This window comes from Tympanuchus pallidicinctus, unplaced genomic scaffold, assembly GCF_026119805.1.
Source record: "Tympanuchus pallidicinctus isolate F22 unplaced genomic scaffold, pur_lepc_1.0 scaffold1, whole genome shotgun sequence".
NCBI lineage: Eukaryota > Metazoa > Chordata > Aves > Galliformes > Phasianidae > Tympanuchus > Tympanuchus pallidicinctus.
In genome coordinates, this window is record NW_026294618.1 from 59,600,761 (window position 1) to 59,622,872 (window position 22,112).

The following is a 22,112-nucleotide window of genomic DNA, read 5'->3' on the forward strand; positions in this document are numbered from 1 at the left end:
TTGTCTGCCATTCTTATTATGCTAATAGCATGTTTTAAAATGTCTTTAAAATATATTTCCAAAGCATAGTTGACTAAATTGAAGACATTTTTTTTCATTTAAAACTGCAAACGGTTAATGCTCCAAGTATTTAAAATTAATTCTTATTTAATTTTTAATTTCAAGCATGTTAAAGACTGTTTTTAACATTTTTACTCCAAGCGTTTTGTGCTGAATACAAAAACTTTTTCAAGTGCTGAATTAGAAACTATGGCAACCACTATGACATTATCTTTGCAGTTGCATTCAACTTGCACAATAAATTTTTGCAGTGTGCTTTCTTTAGAGTCAGAGAGGGCAACCTTTACCTTTTTAGGCATGTTGAACCTTTAATGTTCAGAGGTGCAATAATCCCACTGTAAAGACAGAGGCAGACCCTTGAACTCTACACCAATAGTGCTGTTGGCAGCAACTAATGAAAACAGGTGAAAAGCTGTTGTCAGTTTCCTGACTCAACTGATCCTATAATTTCATAATTCTCCTCCCTCTTCCTTCCTTTCAGTTTCTTTATTCTTGATTTTGCAATTTCCTGCAGGTAGTGGATTTTTTTTTCAATTTTGGCATTTCAGATCTACCTTTGGCCCTATATGTTCCTGACAGAAAATAGGAATCAAAGCCTAACCAAAACGTATGTGTGTACCAGGATGCAGCTGCTGTCTGAAATTCTGCATTGCAACTTTGTGTGACTTTGAAGTGATCTTGTATCCTGTGGTTAACTGTTGGACACATCACATACCTGTTATGTGCTGAAATTGTGCTTAAATGCTTCTGAATCACACAGGGAATAAATGCATGTTATTGTCAGTTCTGTAATGGAACAGTATCTTCGTCTTAAAAAAAAAATGACAAGAGGAAAAAAAAAAGAAAACATAAATAATCTGTATCAGGGAGTTTTCCCAGCTCCCTGAGTCTGTCAGAAGTACGGTTAGGTATCTCGACCTTCGATTTCAAAGTGAAACACTGCCATCACGTCCTGTACTGCAGGCAACCAGGGTTGCCTTTGGAGACCCAAGGTGGATGATGCTAATGAAGATTCCTGTCCTTCGTCAGTGAAGTCAAAAGCATCTCCAGAGGCACTGCTAACCATACCTTGTGGCAACGAACCAGTACTGTTCTCACACACTTCTTTTCAGATGCAGGTAAGCCGCATGGATTTTTTCCCAGCAGATCACAAAGACAATCTGCATTATAACTCATCTCTCACCAGCTTTTTTCATTTGCAAGCAACAACACAATTTCTTTTCCTGATCAAAGCCATCTGCATGTTTTACACTGACAGCTGTCACAGTACTGTTGAGAGGATGTTTCCTTCGGTCTGAGGAAAAACAAGAACCACCACCTCCTCCACAGGCCCCAGCAACAGAATGTATGTAACAGCTCAGAGCGCAGCAACACAAGTTTACACCTCTACATGCGAAAACTGCACAATCTCCTTTTCCTTTTATTTCCAGTACGTATGCATGCAGGTCTCCATCTGGAGCTTGCAATAATGTCTGGGTTACAGGATCAATGTAGGTATGGTGCCTTTCATGCTTAAAGCTTTATGGTTTTAATGCCCCCTACTACATTAGCCGAGACCTGCATTCAAATTATAGGTGATCCACAAATTAACATACTGTTGCAGTAAAGAACTGCATGATAAACAAAAAAAAAAGTGAAAATCCAGGGCCAGGGTTAGGAAAAAGCATTCGCTTACAATAAGCCTTCTGTTTACAATAAGCCTTCTGCAATCTACTGCATCAAGTTTGGTGCTTTTACTAAGGGGTGGAGTAGAATACTGAAATCTAAAGAAATTAGCAAAAGTCTTACAGACTTCTAACAGGCTATGATTTTACTTGTGTTGCTTTCTAGTACCCCTCTGAAAAGGATCCTCAATGACAACAGGGTTTCAGCTCCACATTGCTGGAGCCAGCCGCTCTGTTTGGGCTGCCTACAAGCCAGGCTGTCTGCAAGGGAAGTGCAATAATTAACAAAGCTCTCCACGGGCTTCTGCCTCCTTTCAGTACAGAACTGTCCCCTCTAGGCAGAAATGAATCAAGAAAAAGCAGTGCTGAGGAACTTGCTGTTCTCCCACGCTAGCTCTCAGACTCCCTCAATGCATCTCACAACTTTAAGGATAATGACACTTCGACTGAAGAGGAGTACACGTGATTTTGAAAGGAGTACTACATTCACCACTGTTAAATTCCTTTCACACAAAGAACATTAGAAGGGATGTTAATTGCAGACTACTCCCCAGACTTTTGGGTTTCATCAACTGCTGAAGTTCTCATGATTGAAATGAAGGGAAAAACCTTAATGTCCTGTGGATGTTGAGCCTACCTTCAGGCAGACAGCTCTCTTGCAATTAACGACATGCTGTGCAAGTAGGAACTGCCTGGGCACAGCAAAATAGAGCTAGTAAGAAGATACCACCATGAACATCATTTACCTGTAATTGCTTCCATGCATAAAATAAGTTTGGGGCCACATGGGACTACCAGTTTTTAACTTGTTTTACTTCTCGCAGAGGGATCTCTATTGAGGTTCTGGTCATTGAGCTCAACTCAACAACTGGTGTTTCCTGGATTAGTAGTAACATTTGCCCTCCAAGATTTTTATACTCTTTGCTTTACAAAATTGCTCTTCACACACACTTTCCTTTTTCTTTCTTTCTTTTCTTTTCTTTTTTTTTTTTTTATTTTTTTTAGTTTCTCTCAGTGTTATTAGAATATTAATGCTTCTTTGGGGATACTTTGGAGGTAGGAATCGCTACCTGACTACCAAGAAGGGTTGCCACTTACACTAAACTTAGAGAGATACGGCTCTGAAAATCATCAGAGACACACTGAATATACATACACAACACCATCCTAAATGCCATCAAAACACAATTTCTACTTCTGGGTTTTGATGTTTTATGCAAAATATTATTGAAAATCTTCCTTCCAACTCAGTATATTTTGGTAAATCTTCAACTTTCCCATTCAAAAATCCTATTAGCAAACTGTTCAACTTCACTAGGGAAAAATAAACACTTCTTGATATCTGTCCATTAAGGCAATCAGCCACTGCTTACAAACACATTCATACTGATGTATGTACTTAATTCAAGATAGTGAATGGTTTTCATTGCTAGATCAAAATAAACAAACCACCACAACTGAATATATAGGATTACATTCACTGACAGTTCCTATAGAAGGCTGTTTGATGTGGTTTGAGTAAGTGTCCTCAACTATCCCACTGCACATATTGGAAAGATCACTTCCAGGTAATAAACTAGAGGAAAATATCATTTCTATCATCCGCTTGATTTCTTCTGGAAGTTGAAATATCATTGAAATCATTCATAAACAGTGAACAATTATGTTAATTTTCTGCAAAGATGGGACTGTATGAGTAATGATTACTAACTGCTTCAGCCTCCATTATTCCATGGCAGCTGTCGTAGTTGCCCTCTTTCTCTCTCTAAAATGAAATCATCCTGTTTTCTTTAACAGAAGAAAATAAGTAGAAGCAGACTAGCAATGGGATACACATTCTTACTCTCAGTTTTGAACCTAACCACCATATATAGTACTTCAACATTTTTACTATTTTCTTCAAATGAACTTGGTGGTTTTACTGTCGCTTCTAACGAAGGATTTTCCACATCAGTTTCAGACAGCTTAAAGAGAAAACAATTTCTGTTCAACTTATGAAGATCATCCCTCCAGTACATGGCTATACTGTATACTCAAGAGGCCAAAACAATATATGCAGTGATCTCTTTACAGTACTCAATGATTTTTATTACAGAAACAGCTGTTGTGAAATCAGCTAATACAAAACACAAGGATTTCCGCTTTGTAACCATGATATACATGTTTTGCCTTTGTTGAAAGCACTGTTCTGGGAAGCTCCCTGTGATAGGTGTTATCTTCTGACTCTGTCTCAGTCTCCTATTTATACCACCCAGGCACTGTCTGACAATCCAGATGCTCAAACTTTATGGGCAAGTTTGCACATCAGCAGTGTGAGCTGTGTGGCGAGAATTTAATGCCAGCCCAAGAACACACTGGGTGCAAAGAAGCCCAAATCAGATTTCCTACCATGATATCTGATATTCAGAGTTCATGGAAACATCAGTTTCTCACTATACCTGCTGAAGCTCCTCTTTGGCTAATGGAGGACTGTCCAAAACTGGCATCACATATAAGAGAAAACACAAGCTTCAAAAGCACCAAAGGGATGCACCACTTGGCATTATATAAAATATTCAAGCAACCTAAAGCAGATTCTGAAAAGCACAAGTAGTTGCAATATATTTTTCCTACTTTTGTTTTGCAAAGTAAAGCTAATTTCTGTAAGAGTCTCCATAACCAACTTCCAGAGTCTTTTACTTCATTATTTGAAAGCAATATAGCACCACTTCCAAAATGCTACAAAGTCAAACATGTTGGGCATTCTATAGAAAGCAAATTCTTGTTAACATGCATAGTTTCTCATCACACTAGATGTCGTTTCTGCATCTGCAATGTTAATTTTTAAAGATGCCAGCATAAACTCATTCTGCATTCACTGTCTATTTTTATTTATTATCAACACTAGCTATTTGTACTGGGCTTATGTGTATTAAGTTATCCATATTTCTTATAAATACAACTCTTTATATGCATGAGAACACAATAAAGTTACTTCACATATTTGCACTAAATTTATACCAAGTTTTTTTTTCATGATCTCTAAAATATTTGAAATGAAAACATATCTTCCCCTTCACACAGATGCATTTATAAGAAAATCCTTCTTTCCTTTTGTTTAAATTTAACTTGAAGTGGCAAATAGTTGTCTCTTACAACACACAAAATATTTAGAGTAGCCAAAATCAGAGCACAACTATCTTAAGTGAACTCCTAGGAGAGGAGTTAGAAATATTGTAAAATTTCACCTTTTAGCTATGCTTATCTTTCATAAGGGGACATTTTTTAAAATACAGAAAATACAAAGCAAGTAAGAGATGACTAAACTTCACTTAGAGGAAACCGTGGGTTAAAGAAAGCATTTCTAACCAATACAATTAGAAATCACAAGTAACTAAAGGAAAAGTTGCATTCATGCTACCCAGGTGCACAGACAGTTTGATTCTTGGCAACTGTCAACGTACCAGGATTTAACTGAGCAACAGAAACCCAGACAAATAATTCGCAAAATGATTAAACACAACTAAACCTAATTGCACTGACAGGCACACTGAATCCCCACATTTTCTAAGGTCCTCCATTCTTCTGTCAACGGGACGCCTACGTATTCCACAACCAACAATTGCAGGGACAACTTGCCAATGCCACATAAACAGTATTTTAACACAGTTTGAAAATGCATTGCAGCAGAGTGTGTTAGAATTGTAACATCTTTTCTTGGTAGATGAAATAGAAGGAAGGAAGGAAAGGAGGTTTTCAGTAAAGGTATGAACAGGGCATCCCAGAGTGTACAGAGCTGACAAAACTAATGAGCATCTAGAATAGATAGTTCTTGACATCCATGTCTTTTAAATAATATTTTATAACTGGAGGAACAGTTTTCATTTCTGGAATGAAATAATCCTCTACTATCTTCCTAATTCATTTCTTAATTCTCAGATGAAAGACAAACAGAGCTTTCTAAAAATCATTCATTTCTTGGACTACAAAAAAAATGAATGAAAGAACAAATGAGCACATATTTGAATGTAGTACGCATGCAACAAAAGACATTTTTATTTGGAATTACTAGGGAAATGCCTTCCTGTATGTTTTAGTTAAGATAACGTTTAATCTTAGCTTGGTATAAGATGAAGAGAATAATAGTGAAAAACAGTCAAAAACATTGCGAATAAAAACATTAAAATCCAGAACTCACACATGCAACCATTTAAGATTGTTTTTTAATTACTTACATGTTATGGGACAGAAAACAACCAAACTTCAAAGGAGCCTGCTCCCTCAGAGCCACAGAATTACATCTACAGCTGTTGTCAGCTGGGAAATGAGCATGTCTGGCTGTTTCTCTCCTAAAATAATCCCAAGCTGCCTGTTGTTCCAGGCTGTGCTCAGTACCTCTCAGCACCACCAACGTCCTCTCCACGAAGCTGCGGCTACAGATCTGCTCTCCCCCATACTCTGCATAACACCAAGGTGTCTGCCCTATGTTCTCCCACTTCCATGGATCAAGTTAGCACACGCAGGAAACAGAAGGCAAAGGGGATGGGAGAAAAAAATCAACAAAACAAATCCAGATGCTGTGCTTTTTGAGGCTACACAATTTCCTCAAACTAGCTTTTATTAGCAATAGCTATTGTTCATCTGGTGAGCAGTCCCAAATCACAGCTATAAAAACAAAAATCATTTTAATTTTTTTTATAGCCAATTACTGAGGCACGTAGAGTATATACTGCTTCCTAAATTTACTGCGATGTTTTTAATTCTCCATTTATTGGAGAAATCAGAAGGGTCAGACAAAAGCTCTGACAGTAATAGGCACTCTCCAACAGAAAAGCGGCAGTCAATTACAAACCATTTGCAGAAATTGTAGAGCTGTCACAGACTCATTTACAGCTGCAGTTCAAGTCAGACTGCTTTTGATTTGCTGAGCCATCTCTCCCCCTTTGCGCCTAGAAAACTAGGACAACTTCAAATAGTTTTTAATGAAATGACACTAGCAGACCTGCACACCAACCCAAGGAGCGAACTGCCGTATGGTCTGGGCATTTACTCCAACAAATTGTGCACAAGCCATTAATGCTGATGGATGTGATTGTTTTTCAGCTGGAGAGAGGTCAGGGAACAGACCTATGTGTTTTCCCCCTTTTTCTTTTCAAACTACAACCATAGCACATAATTCAGAGCATCAGAGCGAATTTAGCAAAAACTGCTCTGAAAGAATTGTTCTCTGTGTATTTAAATCCAGCTGAACACTCCCTAGTTTCCTATAATTTGCTGTATTTGACAGACAATCAGGGGTGACTGACAAACAAAGCCTTTGTTTCTCTGCTAAAGCAATACTGAATCTGCAGAGCCTCCTCCCCTCCAGCAGGATGGGTGCTCAGTCCCCCTGCCTGCATGGCACACTGGGGGTGGCACGCACCCCAGGCAAGCAAGGCACCTCGCAGCACTAGGGATGCAGCAGTGACGTGGCCAAGCACCAGCCTGCTCACACAGCCAAGTGCTGCATAGGTGTCACCTCGCCTGGGTTCTCACAAAGGTGGAAGGTATTTTGGCTCTGACTGTAACACACTGCAGATGCCCTAGAACATGACAGCAGAGAAATCTGCACTGTCACCACCAAATGCATCCTAAGGGGAGAACAATCCCCCTAGGATTTTTTCTTTATGGTTGCAAAGACGTTTTGGAAGCATAATCACAGTGGAACACAAGATAGAGATTATCTCCATGGGAATTCCCTGTGCAAAAAGAGATGAGCTAATGGCCCCAAATCACCAAGCTTCTCCTTACTCTCACAGAAAACTGCATAAAGTCATCTGTATTTGACTGAAGGAGAATACAAACGGACTGCAAACATAAAAGACAATCAGTTCCTCTGGGTACGGTATGGCCAGAGGCAAAACGCATTTTCCTCACTTTGGTCTTCTGAGATTTTACATTTTGCTTAATCTCTGGCTTTCTACTGCTCCTCTCTTACCTCTGTCTGCCTATCTGAATATTCCATACAACCAGTAATACGTTCCTGAACCATATAAACTTCTTTTCTGTTATATAATTGTGTAACATAAGTGTTATCACACATTTAATTTGAGGTACAACCAACTCACCAACAGAAACAACAAAACCAATTCTGCTGTCAGAATGGCAATGCCTCATAAAGTCCACAGACACGAAAGCTACCCATACTAGCACCTGGGGGGTTCAAAACAATATGCACTTGGGCTGGACACAGACTGCAGTTTGACAGATGTGGAGGCAAAAGGGTAAAAATTGCTCTCTGAAGACCAATGCATTCAAAGACAGACACTAACTGTGAGGGTTCCTACATCATTCTCCAAAGCCCTAAGTGAGAAAAGGCATGAGCATCCATTATTTCAGCTGAAGTTAAATAATATTCGCAGATGCATAAAGGTTCTTCAAATAAGACAGCAGAAATCACTAGGATCTCCAGAACTGCATCTCTCAAAGTTTGCAGGTCAGTTCACAGAATCACAGAATCACAGAATCACAGAATCACCCGGGTTGGAAGGGACCTCAAGGATCATGTAGTTCCAACCAACCCCCCTGCCTAGCAGGGCCACCAAACGTACACATTTAGATCAGGTTGCCCAGGACCCCATCCAACCTGGCCTTGAACACGTCCAAGGACGGGGCATCCACAACCTCCCTGGGCAGCCCGTTCCAGGGCCTAACTACTCTCCTTGTGAAGAACTTCCCCCTAACATCCAACCTAAATCTTTCCTCCTTCAGTTGAAATTATTCATGTTATGTAAGTGTTGCTTTGGTCAATGCAGTCTCAACAAATCCTAATAAAGTCCCAGCAAAGAAAAAAAAAGTAAGAATTAACTGAATCAGTTAAAAAGCTGTACTAGTTTCATTGTTCTCTGGAGAAGTGGGTTCAAGCAACACAGAAAGAGGAATTTGACAAGTCTTCATCTCTTTGCCATTTGCCCCTATCACAATGCTTTTGGAGATGCAGCAGTTATTCCAGAGATGCTGACCTGCCAGCAGACAGCAAAATACTAAATACAGCTAATATGCATGCATCTTTTTCCAACTTAGTGCCATTATATTAATTTTTTGCCCCCTCAAAACACTGTGTTAACAATGAGATATCTCTACTTTTTCACTTTTAAGGATTCTTATGTCAGGTATATTCTTACCCTGAAAGGTGGATCAGTCTTCTCCCTCTGTGGTACTTGGTCCAGAGTGCCATCCGTACTGCTCCTTTTCAAGCTGGATGTGACATCGGGCACATTATTAAAATCTGCATTTGAGAGAAAACAAATAATTTAGAGGGTTACAGGAGAGGAACAGGACAAGTATTTGCTTTTATCTGCAGACACTTTTAGTGCCTAGCAGAATTTTTATAGAGCAAGAGAAGGAATACAAGATTTGCCACTCACCCCCCCTGCCATATGGAAAATAACAGAAGAGGACAAAGTCAAGAGAAGCTCTGTCTGAAAATTCTGCTTTTAAAACAATGAGCTGGACATGTAAGAACCATCTGAAGCAATATGCATCTCTAATCTACAAAAACAAGCCTCACATTCTTGCTAGCAGCATGCTTTCTAAAGTAGCTTTATTTATAATCAGCACACTGTGCTAAGACAACCAATGAGGATGCTCTCAATAGCTCTCCTTGGATGAACATGCTATTTGACATGACTTAGTCCTGAATCCCTTATAGATTTAAAAAGAGAATTTTGCCTTGGAACAAGCACTACAGTTTATAATACTGACGAAACTTCATCCTGTTACTATCAGTTAACCAATTTTAATAAATTTGGATTTCAAGTGCAGGGCATCTGGAAAAATGAAAAAACAGAGTAGTAGGGAATGTCCTACTCTACTTATTGAGAGGCTGTACCTCATTTATGTATAAACTCAAGATCCATCAAACAACACTGAACATTCATATAAAAATAGTAATTTTCTCTTTATGGTTCCTCAACTGGTTGCTTAAAATGTGCAGTGAATTCTTTATTAAAAAAACTATTAGAAGGGAAACAAATTCTTCTGTTTTTTGATCAGCAGTATTATATCAACCCAAGTCCTGTTTTCTGTCATGTAAGCCTCTAGGATATATCCCACACCACATTTTCAAAGTTTTCCTCAACACCTACAAATGCTGCGTATATATTTTTATATGAAAGCTAAGATTCTCATTAAACACTGACTTCAAAAACTAATTGGCAAAAGTATTATTTATCTTGTAATAAAATCATGAGAAGCAATGTGATTTTCTCTCCACCTGGGTGTTTAAATCCTGAAGTGGGGCTTTTTCTGCTGTTTTTATTTTTACTATGAGGCAGTTGTTGTATCCTCTGCATCCTCGGATTTGATGGAGAGCTATCAACCAGACTTCCCTTCCCCAGCCAGCTCAGCAATATCGTTGCTTTCTGGCTTCAAATCAGTTGAGGACAGGACTTGTTGCTGGCCTGTCCCGATCAAATAGTTCTTGTTAGCAAGGATTCATAAACTCAAGCAAAGAAGGAGGTGGGAATTTTAGACCTGAAATAGCACCACTTATCTCAAGCTCGGTGTCAAGGTTGACACTTTACACTCAGACACCGAAGACTTGACTACTCTGTCTTTTCCCACTTAGGACCAGTGTCCCATCTCTTTTCTCCTCTCAGTATCTTGTGCCTTTTCCATCTGGAGTCAGGTGTAGCTTCTGATATCTCAGGCCCTAAGCCACCTTTGCAGAAATAACACATTTTACACAGCTTCACCAGTCACACATCTTCATTAAGAACTTAACATGGAGCTGCTTTTACTCTTCTTCCTCCACCACGCATGAATTATTTTCTTCTGCCTTCTGGAATTCTAAAGTCATATTGAGCCTCCCTTTTGTATATGGGTCACATGAATGACCACTGACTTCAGTCACTGTCAGCTCCTGGATTCACAAAAAGTAAGCTAACTCCTAAAATATTCATTGACTTTATTTGCCATTTGGGCTCTTTTTACTTGTCTTCTGTCTTTCAGTGCCATTATTTTCCCCTGCCTTCACACAGCATGCAGCTGAGATTGTCTGTTTGTTTTTCTCATCAGAGAGCTACCTGATGTCAAACTGGATATCACTGGGAAACTCATATCCTTTCCTTGATTAACAAAGTGACCACTAATCATAGAATGGCTTAGTTTGGAAAAGACCTTAAAAGTCATCTAGTTCCAACACCTCGGTCATAAGCAGGCTGCCCAGGGCTCCATTCAACCTGGCTTTGAGCACCTCCAAGGGTGGGAGGCACCCACTGGGCAGTCTGTTCCAGTATCTCACTACCCTCTGAGTAAAAAATTTCCTCCTAAAATCTAACCTAAAAATTCCCTTTTAATTTAAAGCCATTCTCCCTTGTCCTGACATTACCAGACCATGTCACTCTCCATTCTGCTTATAAGCTCTCTTTAAGCACAGGAAGGTCATAATGAGGTCTCCCTGGAGCCTTCTCTTCTTCAAGCTGAACAAACCCAACTCCCTTAGCCTTTCTTCCTGGGAGAGGTGCTCCAGCCCTCTGATCATCTTCATGGCCTCTTCTGGATCTGCTCCAACAGCTCCCCATCCTTTCTGTGCTGGGAGACTGAGACTTGGACACAGTACTCCAGATGGGGCTCCATGAGTGCAGAATAGAGGAAAACAATCACCTCCCTTACCCTGCTGGCCACAACATATCAGTCCTTTACAAAACAGGAAATAAGTGAAACTAACATCCGTAAGCAATGAAGCAAAAGCATAAATGTAAAAAAACGACAATAAGGTAAAACAATCAGTAGATCCCAAGAACAGAACAAATCATCATGACAACAGCCAAAGCAGGCAGCAAAATATTGTATCACTTTTTCCCTATAATCTATCTTTTCTTCCCTTCACTCTCGTCTTTTTTTTTTTTTTTTTTCTTCTTCTTCTTGTAGTCTCCTGGACTGTCAGAGGTTGATTTATGTTGTCTTGACCATTTTCATAGCATTTGCTATTGGCGTAAAAACTGATTAGAGTTAAGAGTAAGCAATATTAAATGCCATTTTAAATAGTAAATTTTAAAAGTACATGGAAAGGATCCAAAGAGAAAAAGGACATCCTACTGTACACTGTATGCCAAACTAACACAGAGAGGGAAGGAAGGAAGCATGGCTTGTTGATCAGTTTAGCATCCATATCCTGTCTCCCTTTTCTCCTTTTACTGTGGAAGCAGACTTCCTCTGGATTCGTTCCTACACATCACTGAACTATTCCCAAAGAGCAGAGAAGCATCAACATCAGCTGCATAGCTAAAAAAATAAGTCAAAGGGTAAAGAAAATATACACTGCCTTAAAGAATGTGAAATTTCAAGTGCAAAGCTTAAGAACACAGAAGCAGAATACCGAAATTCTCTCTTGTTTTACCAAACGAAACAGGAATAATAAGGCAACCCATAAAACTGAATCTTCTTTAAACTTTTACATATGGATTGAGCTGTACCACAGGATTCATATAGCAAAGATGTTCAAAAACTGTAAAACTGTTACCTTGCAGGCTGCGGTAGCTACTGTTCTTTCAGGATAGCAACATAACCACAGAGAGTGTGTACAGCATTCAGATCAATGTTATAGCCACACAAGTATAAAAATTGTTTCAGTATATAACATTCTGGATCTTCACTGAAAATTAACAAAGAAAAGTATGCAAGTAGATATATATTCCTAAAAATTATCTAAACAAAAGGTCAAATTGCCACTTCTTGGCAATGGTGATTTCCTCTTAGCCACCTCTATGTTACTTAGTACAACTACATTACTAACTAGTTAGAAAATAAAAAAGAATGACTGCTTTGCTGGAACTATATTGCCTAGGAGATGTCCAGAATAGTAATGGGGAGTATCTCTAGTTCTGCCACTACCAATACCACTACCATAGTATATTAGATTTATCCTACTGATATGGTTGTAATAAACCTTTCTGGAAAAAGAAAGCATCTGATAACGTTGCTGAGTTAAATGAAATTTGTTTTCAATATTTTAACATAATTTTTCTCACATGATGCTGAATGAACATCCCTCTGTTCTACTTACACATGTAGACGCTCACATACAGTGAGTTCAAATGTATATCCCTTCCATCTGAGAAGGACAGATATCTCAGAAACAGATAGCTGCTTCCTATTTAGCAAACAGGAGAACCTCCAGATGCCAAAATACAAGTCAGCTTACTGTGAGTAAGCTAAGTAGCAACCTCAGATAAATGATAATATCCTCAGAAAAGCACAGGGACAAAATGCCATTGTGTGAAAAGGTTAACTACAACATATGACATGCACAACAAGCCTTATGCTTGCTTTCCAGTGATGAGTGATCAAGCATTAAGAACCCGATGATCACCTTCAACTACCAACATCATCACCAAAGGAGGAAGTGCGCTGTGCGTATCAGGCTTTGGACCAACAAATGCAAATGTTCCAAATGAACTTACTCCCCACTGCCATTACCTCTGCAATACCGTGTCTCTCTGGAAGGTAGATACATGACTCTGAATCACTCAAGACAAATAGCGAAGAGAAAGAAATGATAACGCAACCACTAAAAACTGAAAGAAAATATACTTGCTAAGTCATGTTTCTCATTACTAATTATTTGGTTTAAAGTGGGCATGGTGCGAACAGATGGGAGAATCAATGAGAAAGATAAAAATACAGCACATCTGAGAGCTCTGTACACCTATAGAAATGCCTCTTCCACGTCTCTGTGATGAAACATGTAAAAGTGGTCAATATAGAAGACATTCAAATATTTGTCAGTGATGAGGTACAGTGGAAACATCCTCCAACAGATATGTGAGACAGTAATAACTCATGCTATGTTCCTAGCCAAGAAACCAAAGGAAACCAATTGGAAAATATCAACATCCAGCAATTCATTTACCATAAAGAAGTCATCAACAAATTCAAATGCTACTAATCTCCTTTTTTTGTTCAATTAACAAAGAAGACTTAATTACTTTCTACTTGGTGCTGCTCTTCCACTTCAGCCACTGACTGCAAACAAAGGCAAAATTACCACAGGGAAAAGGTATAAACTGAGAATTCTGCTTCTTTTATAATTCTTGTTTGTAATACTTTGAAACACGTTTAGATTTTTCTCACTAATTTCAAAAAGAGAAATACTCATCTTAAGCATGTCAAGTGTTATCAAGTGTCAAGCACTATGTAGGTGGTGTAACCAGCCCCTTTTTCAAACTACAAGAAGAGGGTGTGTTTCCATCTGCCACTCTATTGATAACAATAAACTGCTAAAAAAAAAAAAAAAAAAAAATCATTCTAAATCTACAAGAGAAGGTAACACAGCAAAATTAAATGCACCCATTCTCTCACTTCAAGACATACTAAGAGCAGTGCAGGGGCGTCATTTTCAGCTCTTAGCAGCAGCAGCAGTTCTGAGCATCACTTGATAACTACCCTCTGCAAATGAAGAGGCACTTTTGACAGTCACAGGCAGCCATGACCTTGATAAAAATAAAGCCATAAAAGCCATATGGAAAATTGGTTTTCCATTTTGTCATATTCCCAAAATTTTCCCATATTTCAAAAATCTTTGCTTTGCATCAGAATGAAACTGTTCTTTTGTTTTATGCTTTTTTTTTTTTTTTTTTTTTTTTCTCCCCTCCCCCCCAGAATGCTGAGAAATAAATTCCACTGAGCAAAAAGAAATAGTTTGACATCAGGATATTGATCTGTGGTGCAGGGCAGTGATAAAGACTCCTGCTCTGTCAGACTCAGGCAGGTATCTGAACCCAGCTCTGTCTCAGCTAAGGTGAGTTGCTTGTTAACAGTAGTTAATCCTTTGAGTCCTTTCTGGTGTCTTGCTTATGGTAAACCTGGTCTCATACCAGGTTTAAACCTGTCTACCTTCAACAGGAAAAAATGACACAGGAAACCATTTTCATAATGACCCAGATGCTGATGGAGAAGAGAGGATGATGATTTCTTGAACAACAAGCAATACCTATGTTAAAAGGAGTAAAAATGTTGGGGGACTCGGCTGTAGGAAGTGACCTTCCTAGTAACATACCAAAGGCTTTCACAACCAGAAATCTAAGCTTAAATAAATAAATAAATAAAATTAAAATACCTTTACACCTTTATAATGTCTCAAGGGATATCATTTCATAAAATGGAAGAAAATAGGAACCAAACCACGGGAGAACTGGCTAGCAGAAATTACAATAGGAATTACTGCAATTAAACACACTGATCAATCAAACTTAATACATATCATTAAAAACATGGCTAGACTACCATACAGAAGGTGCAAAATGACCTTGAACATAGAGTCACAGTCCCAGAATGAATCTGTGCAGGACACAATTTTAACTACTCATAAGAACAATTCCTTCTATAAGCTGCGGTTCATCAGTTGGAAACACAAATGAAAAGCATGAGAGTGTGGAGAAAAGGGTAAAACCAGAAAGCTTTGAGTCAAAGCTACCTAAGCAATGGTCAGGCCTGGATCAGTTATAACACTGGCCAGGAATTTGCCTATGCAAAGAATAATGAGAAGATGGGCATTTAAACATCACATGAATGAACTTCTGACAGGCTTATCCAGGATGCTAATAGACCACCCTATTTTAAAATAGGATAGAACAACCATCAATAGAACAACTCCATGAACAAGGTTGTCGAAAGCCTCAACTAGCAGAGGACTGGATTCTGTGAGTCTGGAAATTCTGTTCCATTCTCTGTTTCTATCATTAATGTAGCATCAATATAGTACGTGAAAGCTAAAGCACTACTATAGCATGTGAAAACTAATTACAGCTACACAGGCACATACATAGACAACTATCTGTTAGCACAGCACAGAAATTACTTTGTTTCATTAGTGATGGTTCATAAGGATTCTGGCAAAGACCATCAAAGACTAAGATAATGTTTATATCACAAGTGCAAATAGGTGAGGTGCATCCTGAGTCCTGCACCTCAGTTGCTTGCTGACTGCACCTTAGATGTTTGTTTTTAACTCTAACTTTTTTTTCTGCTGCAGACTTATCTGGTTGTAGTTCTCTAGCACTCGGGAAGGAAATGGTGCTCTCATTTCCCATTCTCTTGATTGAGGATTTTTATCTCCAGCAGATAGATGTTTTAGATGTAAAAACACATGCACACACAAAGCTTCTACCAATTAGGATAGCCTTGGTCTAGTCTGTAAAAGACAGATATCCAGATTCCCAATCAGACCAATTAGCAGCATCTTTAAACTCTGGAGCTGTCTGGTGGTTTCACATATACATTGCAAATAGCAATAAATTGGATATAAACTTAGGTATAAGAATAAAAGTATAAGATTTAAGCTTGAAAAGGCTAGAATCCAAAATTATAAGGAATTACAGAGAATCCTATTCTCTGGGAAATACTGCATTCAGTATTTTTACTAGCTCTCTAGAAACTGCCTGTAACAAACAACACAGCCAACCTTTAGCATGTAAGATATTCTCCATCCTAGACTTATGCTACAGAGAGTAGCTAGTGGTTAGGATGGAAATAAGAAAATATATTTGGGCAATAAACTTAACCAAAGTATGGAAAGCTGCATTCTTCATTGCTATGTGAATTCTCCAGACCGATCAGTTAATTATCATAAGGTTTTAATTCCCATATAATTCTAAACAATGTTACTATTAAGAGAAAAGTAGATTTACTAGAGAAAATAACAAATATTTCTTAAACCAATATTCAAGCCTGAGCTAAATCTCAGAAAGGTACAAAGTCTTGATGGTCTTTATTCCTTGACTCATTGAAAAACAGGGAGTGGTGAGTAAAGCATTCCAGCATTGCCTAGAGACACAAAATATCAGTGTGTTGAACTCTAACAATGCTCCCTTGGAGAGTAGCACTCATAACCTCAGTTAAATAACTAAGCCTGGCAGGTAGAATGCTTGCGCTATTTATCTTGGTCTGATACAACTAAATGTATTTCAAGTTTTCAACAGTGTATTTACTCTTTTGTAGTGAAGTTAAGAAGATAGGTATGCAAGCATTTCCTTCTGTATCCGTTTTTCTTTCTAAATGGCTCCAACGAATACCTTTCAAAAAGTAACAGTTAATCCCAAGTAATTATATGACGGCTTTCAAGAGATAGCCTCTCAATCTTTGTTGAAGAAGGCATTCAAATTTTGCAGGAGAAGGTTTGGGGTTCACTAGTTTTATCATGAATAACTCCTATGTCTTGCTTATCTTAGAATCAGATCTTTGAGTTTTTTGGCTCATATTATCCCCTAAGACCAGGATGGAAGGGGCTCTCGGCTGGTCCTTTGTCCTCCCAGGGCACATTGCTGCCTCGTGTTCAATTTGACCCCCACTAGAACCCCTACATATCTTTCCGTAGGGCTGCTCTCCAGCCTCTCATCACCACTAGGAAGTGAATGTAAAACAGTAAGGTCAGTATTTCAGACCAAATCTGATCCAAAGTGTATATTCTTATTAATCTCCAGTTAAGTTTTACAGAATTACGGAATTATTCATGTAACATAAATTCCAGCTAAAATTACTGAATAGAGCTAAGTGTTTAACTACTGTACAGTGCCAGTTCAGTTGTTTCCCTGCAGTTGGTACTCACAGGCAAGTATTACTACTTAAGTGCTCAGATTCCACTGCTGGATTAAATTCAAAACACTTTTGTAAGGCAATAACTTTGGTTATTAACTGTGCTTTTCTGCTGCTTTAACCAACATTTCAGAAGGTAGTGAAATATTAAATTTATTACCAAATAAAAGCCTCTTCCTCTCCAGGTTAGGAAATTTTCAAGTTCTTCACAATGACTTTAGCATATGTTCGGATGCTAACTTTCAAACTCTTGCTAAATTAACACAACTTGACTCTACTAGTACTAGTAAATTAAGATTCTAGAAAATGAAAACTAAACAAATAAGAAAAACATACTAAAAATGCACTCAATTTTACCATTCAGAACATTTTTCTTTCTGCAAGTATATTGGCTTCTATCATTTGGTTGTTGTAAGTATTTCATAACTGGCTGGAAGGCATGTTCTCAGTTAAGCTGACTCTTTGGTGTAGCTAGAAACATCATTCAATAATACATTCAAGATGTTAAATCTGGAAAGAAGATTATAATGCAGCTGTCATAACACCAGTCTTCCTAGATAGTGTTCTTCAAAACGTGATTAATAGATGCCTGTCACTGACAAGACGAATTGTTACCAAACAAGGCTTGCAGTTATTGGCCAGACAAGAAGGCTCTACTCGCAGCCTCTCTCATCCAGATGTTTTGGTTTCAGAGAGAAAACTGTTGAAACATCAGCAGGTTCTCTATATGCTTGCCAAAGGGCAGCAGAACCAGAGTTGTTCTTATTGCACAACTCATAAAGCGTAGAAAGAGAGAAGCTCATTCTTCAGACAAGAGTCTGAAAAGGACTCTTTTCAGTGGTGAGTGGAGACAGGACAAGGGGAAACGGCCGGACACTGCAGCATAGGAAGTTCTGCACAAATGTGTGCAAGAACTTCTTTACAGTGAGGTGACGGAGCACTGGAACAGGCTGCCCAGGGAGGTGGTGGATTCTCCTTCTCTGGAGATGTTCAAGACCTGCCTGGATGCTGACCTGTGCGACCTGCTGTAGGGAACCTGCTTTGGCAGGGGGGTTGGACTCGATCTCTGGAGGTCCCTTCCAACCCCTACAATTCTGTGATTCTGTGAAATACTCAACTAGTATAAGTCTCCTTTGTTCTCATTCTTCAGTGAGAAAAGAGATGCTTCTTGTTCAACCATTGCACATTTTCATGTTTATAAAAAGCCAGCACGTTTGTGCAAATATTCTTATATCATACAGCTTGAACTATGTTAAGCCACGTGCTGAACAGTGGCTTAGCTCCAGTCAGCCACCTACTTCTGCAAGTGTGACTTTCTGTAGGCTGCTTTATGTACTTTTCTTCTTTTCTTTCCCCTTAAAGATCTGCAGAAACATCCACTTTGAAATTAGAGCAGAATCTTTTAGAACCCCTGGGAGTTCCTTTGTTGGTTAACTGTTGGTCAGGAAACAAAGCAATTTGACTCACTTGTCAATTCAGTTATCAATAAGAGGTACAAATTAGCAACATAGTAGGAAATAACTGCCTATGCTTCTGTAGCAATGCCTGATTACCCCCTGAATTTGAAATGTTTTTATGGAGTTGTTTAGCTTACTAAACTTCCTCCGTACAAGTAACTGCCAGCCAGACAACCGTGCAGGCTTTCCAGTTTTAATCTTAACACTTTGCACTGGCTTCTCAAATTGTTACCAGAATGCATACATTTCCCAAGTGCACATTCCTTGACATCCTCTTAAATAGACTCTTGCTGTTGGACATGCAGGGTGCTGCCAGCAGCTCTCCTGATTGCTGTGCTACTGCTCAGTGGTTATCTGTGCCTACCAGAGCAGGACAACAAATGGAGTTGGCCAAATGCACCACCTTAGATTTTTCTTCTCCATCTCAGCTCCATCTCAGACGCAAAACCAGCAAGAAAAAAAAAAAAAAGAAAAAAAGAAAAAAGAAAAAGAAAAAAATAATAATTTAACAGTTTAGCAAGAATTTGTGGCTGGCTTAGACAGTTTGTTTTTATAATTACCGAATCTATTTTACCTCTATGAAACATACAACAACATCTGCCATTTGATGTATTTTAAATGTGCCAAAGGCATGTGCGTGTCTCAAACTTTATCATTATTAATAAATCTCCTTGCTTACTTTATTATAAGTCTACAGGATTCGAAAGGATGGGTAACATCATAATTCATGTCCATGTATTGCCACAGAGTCAGAGGGTGCAGCTCCACAAGGTTTAACAGAGTTTACACCAGAAAAAAAAACAACTTTGGGCCATTGACTTCATAGGGATGAAGTCATAGCAGCATTTAGCAAAGCAGAACAGAATGCACTATCAGTAGAAAAGCACTACGAAGAGCATTTAAGGCTGTCCCATTTTAGAGCATAAACAGTCTTTTAATTTGCAGCATGTGCATCTAGCAGGAAGCAAACAGAAGTGTTTGTCAAGTGCTAGTAAGAGCTCATTAAACCACCCTTCTTGGGAAACATTCTGTATTACACAACACACAGTAGACAACAAGTGCTCCTGTGAGGAGATGAATATTTCTTTGAATTTACTGCTACACTGTTAATAGTCCCAGGTGTTGTTCAGAGCCACAAATGTTCTTTTCCCAGTGAAAGACCAGAGCACAGCTCCAGCATATTCACATTAATGCTGCAAAAGCAGTCGCTGTGAAAGCCAACTTAACAGTATTCCAAGGCAATTTCATACACCTTATCTCTGAGCTCGCCTTGACACCCAGCCTCAGCATGTCCTCTTGCGCTTGCATAGCTTCCTGCTGAAGTAAATTGGGTAATGAGTGAAAATAGAAACTCGAAGTCATAGATCTTCACACTGATAACCAGTCACCCTGCACAGGCAACAATACGATTGCTCTGTGACACTGCTTTTCTAGCATATTCACACCATGCAAACCATCAGATATCAGGTATTCAAAAGATCAGGAAAGAGCCAACAACATTCAGGAACCTGGAACACCAGCACACCTTCCTCACAGATAGCCTAGCAAGACTGTGGGAGTCCTCAGGAAGCTAACAAGTAATATTCACCTCCTCAGAGTTCAAAAAAGCTTCCTGTGACAGAATAAAAATAAATTGCATTCATTTCTCACAAGGACGGCTTTGCAGCACCATGCAAAGGAAGACCATGCCCCACAGCCAGATTAAGAGAATTTAGGCAAACAAAACTTTGCAATTTGCGAAGAACTACATGAATAGGTTATGTTGAACATGTCTTCTGGTGTAGTTTTACTTTTGTTTGCAAAATGTGTTGAATCTTAGCTTATAAGAGGCTTATGAAATGCTCTGAAAATAATAGGGAAGCACTGTGCAAGGCACAAGGAGCTTGTGTTTGCTATTGCAAGCAGCAAGTTAACTTCCCTTTCCTTCTGACTTTCCTTCTTTTCTTAAGGGACATACAGGTCTTCCAACTCCAAAAGGGCTAGAAGAACAGGCAGGAACTTCTCCTTCATTGCATAACAAGGCTCAGACAGTGACACAAGCACAGACAGAGCCAGCCCCCACCTTTTTTTTCTCTCTGGGCTCGACAGTACCTGAAAGATGCTGAATGGAGAAAAGTTTTCTGGAGCAGCTGTGGTTTCCAAATTAGCTTTACAGAGGCACTGAAACTATCACCTGAAACATAGTTGAAATAGGTCAACTGAGGCACTTTGCTTCTGAGTAAGCTTGCAAAGGTTAAAATCAGAAGCGGATTATTTCTTGAAAAACAGAAGAGACACTTCTCATGGAAGAGTTTAAACCACTGATTCTCTTCTTGAAGCAGTTACATTTTGCATAAATGACTGGTAGATATTTCATAGATTAAGAGCTGAAAAAGAGCTTGCCACCTCTAAAAGCAACTCTTCTTGAGCAGCTCTGCCTCCCATGCCTTCCCTGTTCCTACCTGCAGGTCTTGCTGCTTACCTGGCTCTGACCATGGTCAGACCTCTGCACCCACCAGTTCAACTCACTGAGTTTGCAAGGGAGAAAGAAAAGGAGAGGAAAAAAAAGTTTGTTCCAAATTGTCTTCATCGAGGACTCCTACAAGTGCCACTGTCACAGGGGCAGGACCAGTGCTGGGGGCTGGACAAATGGGCCAAGGCAGTGCTGAGAAGGAGGAGGAGCAAAACTTTCACTTTGCAGTCTTCTGTTTTTTAAAAAATAATTACCAACATTTTTTAAATCGTTTCTTTCCCATTTACTTCTCTGATCCTTCCAGATAAAAACTATTCCTCATGAAAACTTGTTAAAGCATATCCCAACTGCCATCATCCCCCACTTTGCCCACTTTGTATTTCTTCTTTACTTTTTATAAAATCAAAACTATTTACAAATTAGAAGTGATTTCAACAGTGTCAGCTACCCAGAAATGACAGCTTTTTTGGCAAAAGCCCACTTGCTGGAAAAATAAAATAAAGTTGCCCAACTCTGACAGCAACTCACACACTTCGATGGGTTTTCACACCTACTAACGCTTCTGCCTCCTGCTTCAGCACTCTGTAGATGTACTGTGAACACACATGGGACCATCTTGGAAAATAGAGTTTTCCATTCTTGCTCCTTCTCTGCTGTTTATTCCTTAAATTTCTATGCCATCTTAAAAAAGAGTTAATTTTTTCTCTACAGTCGTAAGAATTCTACACCAATTCTTTCTCTTTTTTTTTCTTACTATACAAACATTTGTTTAATTTCCTTAGCATGAGCTTGAAGCAAGTTTAGCTGCTCTGCTGTTTGTTTTTCCACAGTTATACTGTATTTTTAAAAAATATTTCAGCTCATTGCTTTTCCAGAACGAGTTTATTGCTAGTCAAGTGGCTAAGCAGCAGCAACACAGTGTTGCCA

At 38.9% G+C, this 22,112-nt stretch overlaps 1 protein-coding gene across 5 annotated transcripts in view; it reads right to left on the minus strand.

The window, feature by feature from the left end:
- Positions 1 to 22,112, minus strand: part of TIAM2 (TIAM Rac1 associated GEF 2) — an 88,284-nt gene that overhangs the window by 21,553 nt on the left and 44,619 nt on the right. For 3 of the 5 annotated variants that reach the window (XM_052686824.1, XM_052686815.1, XM_052686806.1), the window contains one exon: positions 8,867 to 8,970. In XM_052686824.1, the coding sequence (XP_052542784.1) occupies positions 8,867 to 8,970 (104 nt within the window). Of the gene's footprint in view, positions 1 to 5,938; positions 6,153 to 8,866; positions 8,971 to 21,194; positions 21,254 to 22,112 lie in introns of those variants that run through there. The other 2 variants (XM_052686840.1, XM_052686849.1) reach the window with 2 other exon arrangements.